Here is a 9322-nt window from a genome sequence, read left to right as displayed (position 1 = left end):
CCCAACCCGAACCGACGGCCAGGATCGAGCGAGCGGCGAGCTCGTCGCGCATGGATGAGTGTACACGGCTCCCCCCCGCTATATAACTCGCCACCCACCTACTCCCCTCCGTCTTCCATTCCACCAGTCCACCGCACCACTCCACCACCACCGGGCCAGAAACCCTAGAGAAGGAGAGAGAGACCACTCGGCCCCTCCCCGCCGATGGGGAGATCCCCCCGCCTGCTGCTGCTCGCAGCGCTGCTCCCGGCGGTCGTCGCCGCCGTCGGGCCGCAGTCGGGGGTGCCGTGCGAGCCCACGCTGCTCGCGGCGTAGGTCGCGCTCTTCTGCGCGCCCGGCATGGCCACCGCGCAGTGCTGCGAGCCCGTCCTCCTCGTCGTCGACCTCGGCGTCCCATGCCTCTGCCGCGGAGCCGCAGCTCGTCATGGCGGGCCTCGACGTCACCCATCTCCTCAAGACCTACGGCTCCTGCGGCGGCTTCCTTCCTGGCGTCGCCCACCTCTCCTCCGCCGCCTGCGAAGGTACGCACCGCACGCCGCCTCCTTCCCTGCCTCCCTCTCTCTCTAGGTTCCGATTATGTGCTCGCTCGCTTGCGTGTTTACTAGTTTTCCATGGCTTCTCGGGTCGCTAGTGCTCCGGTTTGGGGCGGATTCCTTGCTATTCTGCTAGATCTGCCTGTACGGCCCGCGGCGCCGGGTTCTTGCCGTTCCCGTGGCGAGCAACCAGGCGGCGTGTGCCCGTACGTCTTTGCTTGTTCTTCGGCGTCGGCGGGTTGCCACCGTTCCTCGTGGCGAGGAACCGCCGCACACAGCATAGTTTCTTCGTCCGCCGCGCGCAGGTTCCCGTCGCCCCGCGTGGCATAGCTTCGTTACGGCGGTGACTGGTCTCTGGTCCTCGTCGTTTATTATACGGATAGATTTCTTGTGGTTTGGTTGCGCAAGTTGAACTGAACTGCACCCGATAGCACGGTATTGATTTGGGTGGGTTTGCTTACGCTCTGCATCTGCCGGTACGGCGCACGGTCGCCGTCTCCCATGGCGAGCGACCTGCGCGTGCGCACCGCCTAGCTAGCTGCTTATCACTCTGTAGCTTGAGTTATACAAAGCGATTTAGGGTCTACTTTGAGTATTTCGTCATCGTAGAACGCATGCAGAACGCCCGATTGTTTCATGGATTTTAGATCTGCGCTTGCTTCCGCTAGTTACTGCACAGTTTTGTCTCTCCTTCTGCTGGATCTGGCGTAGAACCATCCTTCGTTATGTAGTGTTGGGTTCATGCATGCATGATTACTGTATCAGAATAAGGGGATGGATCTAGCGGGACGCAGATGCAGAGGCCTTTGTGGTCACTGTTGCTCGAGTTATCTTATCTACTGTCGTTCGACTATGGTACTTGCCTAGCTTCCTTTTGACCGGGTTTATCGTGCAGTAGCAGTAGCCGTGTCCACGCCTTCTTGTTTTGTTTTGAGATGATCATCGTCGAGAGAATGTTTCCTGCTACCAAGCCGCAACGCAGCTTTGCTTTCTGCTGTATCTGCTACCTTGTTTGTGTTCTCTGCAGTACGTCTTGCTTGGTCAAAACTGAGAACGCTCGCTGTTTAATTTGATCGGCAAGAGCTGGCCGTGCTTTTTGGCTCTGCAGTGCATCGCCTCTGCTTCTTTTTGCCTCAAATTGATCCTCTGGGGCACTGCTTTTTTTTGCATGCGGTTTGTGTAGCAATCCTCTTTGGTGAAAAAAGGTTGGGTCGCCTATTGGCAGAGCAGCAGCAGATAAGCTGGCTGTCTCGCAGCTTTGCCTGCCACCGTTTCCCTATATTTGTTTCGCTCATATCATCTCGCCTGCCACTGTTTCTTTTTTTGTTGCGCAAGTATGTCGTCACATTGTTCTTTATTTTCCAGTTTTGTTTACTTTTGATGAAAAATACGGATGAATCGGCTGGTGATTAACTTTGGCTGCTGTTGTTAATTACTGTGGATTTTGGATGCAGGACCCGCTCCCCCCGCCGCCGTCGTCAGCAGCCCCCCGCCCCCGCCACCGTCCGCCGCACCTCGCCGCAAGCAGCCAGCGCGTACGAACCTCTCTCCCTCTCGCCTGCATCTCGCTCTGTTTATCCATGTCCATATGTTGATCAGCCTTGTTTACATACTGATATGTGCTCTGGATCGGTTCTCGCAGACGACGCACCACCGCCGCCGCCGTCGAGCGAGAAGCCATTGTCCCAGGAGCATGAAGGCGGCGCCGCCCACAACATGGCCGTCCCCACCTAGGCGGCTGCTTCTCCGGTGTCTACAACCCACCAGCCAGCGGGTACGCCCCCCACCCCCTCTCTCTTCTGCACTCTATCAAATCTCGAATAGTAATTTTGCTAGTTATTGCGTACAGTAGCATTTTTGGTCGTTGGCTAGAAGATCAACTATACTAGAATCATGTTCAATTGTTTTTTTGGTCCTCGGCTAGATGATGCAGATGTCTTATTTGCTAGTATTAGAGGAAAAAAATCCATGCAGTTCCTTTGTAAGTAGCGATTTAGTTACAGTCCTGCTTGCTATTCGATGCCGGACACATAGCAAAAGTTTTTACTCTGTAGTGGCAGGCATCCACTGTGCTATGGCTGATCTGTCCTTTGAATCGATTGGCTTCGCAGGCGATGCTCCTGCCCCGCAGCCGTCCCCTCCTCCTCAGCAGGATCGTGCCAAGAATACTTTTCTGATTCTTGGCTATGTTTTTACAGCAGTTCTCTACTTTTCACAGGGGTAAGATCCCGACTAGGCTTATGGCTTTTTTTAAAGCAATTTTTGCCCTCTCGATTTCTACTTAAGTCGTCTGATTCTGATTTTGTTCCGTGCCATGCAGTCCAACTGTTTGGGGCATATGGGTGGCGCGGCAAGTGGGGCAGTCCAAGGTGGATATGTTTGTGGTTACACTTGCTAGCTGCGTCGTTTGGATGATGTACGGGCTAGCCGATCCTCCCACACCCCCATTTGTGATTCTCAACGCTGTTGGCATTGGATTTGAGGTGAATCACACCATCTTCCTTTGTTTTATCCTGTCCATCGGCAAAACCCATATGTCCTGTTTATTTTTGAAACATATTTAATTGCCACCTTCATGCCACTTTTATCAACTGTCACACGCGCAATAGGGTCAAATGGTCTATGCAAAGGCTATAATCTGTAGTATTAAGTAGCAACAAACACGGCAAACAAATCAACCGTAGATTTCAGTTCCTAAAAAAACCAGTAGATTTCCTGATGTACACCGAATTAATCTGTACTTAGATGCGTGTTTCAGCTTCTGTACCTTGGATTGTTCTTTTGCTTCTTCGAACCCCGGGGCCGAATGAGTATTGCTATTTGCCTGGCGGCGATCGCTGGAGCTTCTGCCATAGTAGCTCCTCCTGTTTTTTCAGTTTCACCGGATCCACAGCTTGTCTTTGGCATCATTGGGGATGTCATCAGCATCGTTATGTACTTTGGGCCGTTCCGCGAAGTGGTAGTTATTCCCGATCCTAATCTTTGTAGTCCGTTTTGATAGCTTATGTGTCACAGTTTTCTAACATACTGCCCCAATCAGATCTCCGTGTGGCGGGAGAACAACGTAGGGAACATGTCTCTGCTGGTGGCCGTGGCTTTGTTCCTCAACGGCGTCTCCTGGACGGCGTATGGTCACTTGGCTGACAACCTATACTTCATAGTAAGTTTTACTCACTACATTCTCATTTTGTGATTGGGTGTGAAACCAAGTCTGAATTCTCTTTTCTGCAGGTGCCGGGCTACTTTGGTATCTTTTTTGGAGCAATGCAGATAATAGTGTGGGTTTTAGTGAGGTTCATTTACCATGGTTGAGGCACTATTTGGAAACAGCACTTTTCCGTTTCTCTGCGACGCCACTCAAAGGACAAGGACGCTCCGAAAGCAATTCACCCTCACGCTGGACACACGTCGTGGGGAGCTACTTCGCATCGCCTGGGACTGAATCTCCCCCTTGCTGAATTTGTTGAGTAGTAGTTTGTTTTGCTATTTCAGTAGGGGCAATGTAATGAAAAAAGGACAAGACTTGCTAGTAGTTGAGTGGTTGAACTTCTGAATCTGGTGTGTGCTGCTTCTTGAGCAGGATGGGTTTTTAAGTTTGTAAGGGCTGTTGCCCGGATCTGGCTGTGTGTGTGTTCTGTTTGCCTCATCAATTAAAATGGGGCGGGGGGTAAACCCCTATCTTAAAAAAAGACTGTGTACTCGATATGCTCAGCATAGCATGCCTGTTTGGTTTGTAAGGGGAGACTTGGCTTTCAAAAATATTTGCTGTGCATCGCACAATATTTGTAATGTAACCATGGTATGGTAATAATCTATCTGTTTGATCCGTCTATTTGATCGAACATTAGAGCAATTCCAATGGGCCGACCCAAACGACGACGCATTTGTCCATTTTTTGTTCGTTTGTGATGGCCGCCCGCCTGGCGTCCGCCCAGTTTTGCATTTGAGCAGTGGCGGAGCCACGTCCTGGCAACCCTGGGCAGCTGCCCGGGCTCTGCCCAAATACTTCCATTAGCTTATAGTAAGAGCTTGATAATTAATCGCTAGTTTTTGTAGCCAAATGCTCATGAAGCACATCCCTTTATATTTTGCCCAGGCTCCATGGATGGGCTAGCTCCGCCACTGCATTTGGGTCGGCAGTGCTCCCAACGCGCCGACCCATATGTGCCGGCGTGGCCGGCTGGCCGCCTAATTATACATTGATTTGCATTCAACATATTTTATCAAATGAAGATGTTTAGTCTGGCAGCCCAAATAAATAGTATAGTTTTACAGCCAAATACAAATAAAAATGTTTCACATACTTTTGCAAACGAATAAAAGAAGATACATCTATTGGTTGCCAACATGAGCCCACATATGCTCAACCAAATCATTTTGCAGTTGCACGTGAGTTTCATAATCACGCATGTCTTCATGAAATTGAGTGAACTGCTCAAATGTTGCCGCTACTCCATGCTCAGGCACGACATTCTCACCCTGAAACTGAAAGCCTTGATCGTGCAGACGTTCCGAGCGCTTGTCTTCTACGATCATATTGTGCATGATCACACAAGCAGTCATCACCTCCCATAGTTTCTGCGTGCTCCAAGTATTAGCAGGATACCGAACGATGCCCCATCAAGATTGCAAAGCACCAAAGGCACGCTTGACATCCTTTCTAGCACTCTCTTGCTCTTGGGCAAATCTTTTCCTTCTCTCTCCGACAGGGTTGAATATTGTCTTGACAATAGTGGTCCACTGAGGATAGATACCATCACCCAGATAGTACCCTTTGTCATAGTTGTGGCCGCCGATAGTAAAGTTCACCGATGGGCTGTTGCCTTCGGCAAGCCTAGCAAACACCGGCGAGCGCTGAAGCACGTTGATATCATTGTGTGATCCAGCCATGCCAAAGAAAGAGTGTCAGATCCAAAGATCTTGAGACGCCACGACCTCTAGTATGACAGTGCAAGCCTTGACATGTCCCTTATACTGCCCTTGCCAAGCAGAAGGGCAGTTCTTCCACTCCCAGTGCATGCAGTCTATGCTGCCAAGCATCACCGGGACGCCCCTGCTAGCATTCATCGCCAACAAACGGGTTGTATCTTCAGCTGTCGGCTCTCTCAAGTACTCAGGGCCAAACACAGCAATAACAGCCTTGCAGAACTTATGCAGGGACTGTAGGCATGTAGACTCGCTCATACGGACGTACTCGTTAATGAGATCACCGGGCACTCCGTATGCAAGCATTCGGATGGCGGCAGTGCATTTCTGATAAGAGGAGAAACCAATCTTGCCGACGGTATCCTCTTTGCACTCGAAGTAGTCATCATAGCCGACTACTCCCTCTCTAATACGGTTGAAAACATGCCTACTCATACGGAACCGGCGGCGGAATTTGTAATGTTTGAACAACGGGTTTGTTGTATCAAAGTAGTCCTTCTAGAGAAGGAAATGCCCCCTCTCTCGGTTGCGATTCAACGCCGGAAGGTGGTCCGGAATGGAGCCACGGAACAACGGCCGCTGGCTGTTGAGGTGGTGATGGACCAACACGACAGCCAATATCTCCTCGTCATCGTCGGGCGACGAATCATCGGAGTCGCAAAGGAAATTTTGAAAAAAGAACTCTTCGGCGGAGTCCATTTCATACCCTGGCAAACTATCGAACAGCTTGCGGGCATCGACGAAGGAGACGGCCGGCGAGGGGAGTCGTGGCGCCCACAGACCAGCTAGCTGCCCTGCCGGCGTCCGACAAGTGTGACAGCGTCCGACGAGCGTGCCGGTCGGATGTGGCAGGGGCGGCGAGGCGGTTTCTTGGTCGCGGGCGGCTGTGCGGTGGGGAAAGTGGCGTCTGGTTAGAAAGAAGGCTACAGACACCACAAAGAAGCAACACGCTATGGTGTTTTCTAATCCGAGAGAAGGGGATAGAAAATTTCCTAAAAAGTTCGTCCGCCCGGGAGTGCTAGTGGGCACACAGCCGCCCGCTAGACACGTCCTTGATTAATGGTATTTCTAACCGATCCTCTAAAATTTAAGTGCCACCGAATGCATTTCTCTTCTTTCTTTCTTTTGCAAACTTTGTTTTCTTCCGGTCTATTGTTGACATCTTCGTCAACTTCGTCGTCCTCCTCAATGGATATGCTCAACCTTTACCTCTTTGGAGTGGCCTCCGCAATTATTTGGATCCACTTCTCGTTCTTGCATAGCTCTTTGTAGCAATGATGCAAAGTGACGGGCTTGTGGCCGAACTTGGTGTTCTGATGCTTGAATAGCTCTTCTATGTAGGGGCCATACTCCGCCACTTGCACACCACTCGGTGGAGCATGATTCACTTGGTCGACGCAATCGGTTGCATTGGTAATGAATGGTGCCCAACGATGCCCAAGAGAACCTTTGGTACGGGTTGATCGCACATCCACGGAGTTGTTGTAGTGGTTGGTAATCCTCTCCCAAAACATGGTCTTGGTTTGATCCCTTCCGATCGTTGCACCCATGGAGATGGCGCACCAAGCGTCGCAAAGCGTAATGCCCTCCTTTTGGTTGTAGTTTTGGGTGAGGCACCTTGAGACCTTGGTGCTTGCTTCGGTCACCTCCACAACCTCCTTCTCCTCGGCCACCACCTCTTTGGCCTCCTCCTCCATGTCTTGGGTGGCCGAATGATCCCAAAGCAAGTCATAGTTGAGCTCATCAAGGCCAATGACGGCCCAGGACTCCAACAATGCGAGGGACTCGGCCGTGTTCATCTTGGCACTACAATATCAAAGCAAATACTATCAACAATCATTACCGATCACCAACAATCACAATCCGTAAGGGAGTAGGGATCAGTTAGCAATGCCCTAAGCCAACTACAGCGGTTAGATGAGCAATCAATATTCTCAAAAAAATAAAAATAAACAGATGAGCAATCGAATATAAAAATGTTTTCTGTTTTATTTGCCTGACAGAGCTCCAGCAGGACCTGGGGGTTATTTCAAACTGAAACATGAAGTGCATTAGCTTTAAATTAAAGCCTCTGAATTATTTTGCTGCTACTCCACCAGGAAAGCGCAGCGCAGGTGCAGGGCTTCAAGAACCAAAAGACGCCGCCGGAGTCGATGCAACGGCCGTGCTCGTGGCTACCACGTCCTCCTCGAGTACCTCTCCCATTCCGACCTCGCCCGCGTCCCCGCCTCGGGGAGGCTCGTGACCACGCTCTTCCAGACCACCAGCCGCACGCCCTTCGACCTCGGCGTCGGCAACCTCATGGCCGCAGGCTCCGCCATCTTCGTCCGTTCCCCCGCACTGTCGACTCCTGGGTCGAACGCCACCGAGCTCGGCGCCGTCACCAGGGAGCCGTACAACACCAGTGTGCTCGCCGTGGGCTGCCTCATCGTGCCCTCCGGCTTCGACATCACCGCGTCCGGCTCTGAGAGCCGCCCGTCCCCCGTGGTCAACATCACCGACGCGCGCGGGTTCAACGTGGCCGCCTCCATGCTCGAGGCCTCCGGCGTGGCGGACGACTTCGAGGCCGAAGAGCAGGGCGCCGGCATCACCATCTTCGTCCCCACCGACGACGCGCTCGCGGCCCTCCCCGCCACCGACCGCCTCCAGTCCCTCCCCTCCGACTGCAAGGCCGTGGTGCTGCACTCCTACCACCCGCTCGGGTCCCTCAGTTCATCGTGAACCCCGTCCAGCACATGCTCGCCACCGAGTGCAATGAGGCCGGCAGCTCCACGCTCAATATCACGCGCTTCAACAGCTCCGTCGCGATCGACACCGGCGTCGTGCAGGCGTCCATCACCTGCACGGTGTTCGACCAAAATCCCGTGGCGATCTTCGCCGTCTCCAAGGTCCTGCTGCCCAAGGAAATGTTCGGCCGTGGGAATACCGCAAGCCCGAGAGCTGCGGCGCCTCCGGTGACCATGACGCCAGCCAGACCTCTCCGATGGCTTGCGAACGCCGCCGACGAAGCTGTCGTCCCCGCCGGCCCTGCGTGGCCAGGACAACTAGCCATCGTCGGCATCGGCAAGAGACGCGAACTGGTGGTGTATAGCGTTGGTCTGCCTGCTCCCACCTCTGGTATGAGATCCAGGTGGTACCTGTGCTTCCGCAATTTTTCCTTCTCCTTTTACCATTTCCCATCTTGTTTGATCGAAACTGAATGTGTGCACCGACATTGGATTTGGGGAGAGAATTCCGTAGAGACCATTGTAGCAGTGGTAGCCATTATTTTTGGTTTCTTCACTTGATTAAGAAAATAATAATATGCATTCCCTTTGTTCAATTCTGTTGATCTTTGCACCAAAGCTGACATTTAGCATCTCCTTCAATATTGTTATGCCCGGCTAGATAGACGCACGCTGAGGACATCTACCAACTCGTGTCTCTGATGTGTGGGCTAGCTCGCACAGGTTGCCGAGTGATGGTAGAAAGGTCAAGCAGGCATGTGTTCTCTGTTAACTGGGCCCTGCTTGTGACTGGTGGTGGCGTACAATTTTGCATTTCTACACGTTGTGTGTGCGGTGTTACCTTACCGCCCGGGCCGACACGTCAGCCGCAGGTACGCTCCACCACGACCTATTCTAGTGCAATTCTCATGACAGAAAATTCTTACCTACTTTTTCATCTCATCCTCTCCACGGCCGTGCGGGCAACAGTAGGCTGCAGGCGTCGCTGGGCTATCCCACTGGCTTGCCGCTGCGCTGAACACGGCGGAAATTGTGGCAGACGCACATGTGCGGCTTGTGCTAGACCTCGCCGCCGGCTGCCTCGGCCACGCCCTGAACTGACGCCGAATCAGACAACCGGGCAGCGCCCTCCGTCCC

General features: G+C 52.5%; 1 protein-coding gene and 2 pseudogenes across 1 annotated transcript; all 3 read left to right on the top strand.

Annotated features, from left to right (window-relative positions):
* The first annotated feature begins 204 nt into the window (after nucleotides 1–204).
* LOC123083978 (non-specific lipid-transfer protein EPAD1-like) lies at nucleotides 205–2267 on the top strand (annotated as a pseudogene).
* A 340-nt stretch (nucleotides 2268–2607) lies between these two features.
* Nucleotides 2608–3845, top strand: LOC123083977 (putative bidirectional sugar transporter SWEET7d). The gene is made up of 5 exons (XM_044505813.1): nucleotides 2608–2753; nucleotides 2854–3016; nucleotides 3292–3450; nucleotides 3574–3693; nucleotides 3765–3845. The coding sequence occupies exons 1-5, from the start codon at nucleotides 2608–2610 to the stop codon at nucleotides 3843–3845; spliced, it is 669 nt and encodes a 222-aa protein (XP_044361748.1).
* A 3366-nt stretch (nucleotides 3846–7211) lies between these two features.
* LOC123083976 (fasciclin-like arabinogalactan protein 4) lies at nucleotides 7212–8507 on the top strand (annotated as a pseudogene).
* Nucleotides 8508–9322: the final 815 nt, after the last annotated feature.

Source organism: Triticum aestivum, chromosome 4A (genome assembly GCF_018294505.1).
Source record: "Triticum aestivum cultivar Chinese Spring chromosome 4A, IWGSC CS RefSeq v2.1, whole genome shotgun sequence".
Classification (NCBI taxonomy): Eukaryota; Viridiplantae; Streptophyta; class Magnoliopsida; order Poales; family Poaceae; genus Triticum; species Triticum aestivum.
The sequence above is the reverse complement of the archived record's forward strand: the minus strand, read 5'-3'. Positions and strand labels throughout refer to the sequence as shown.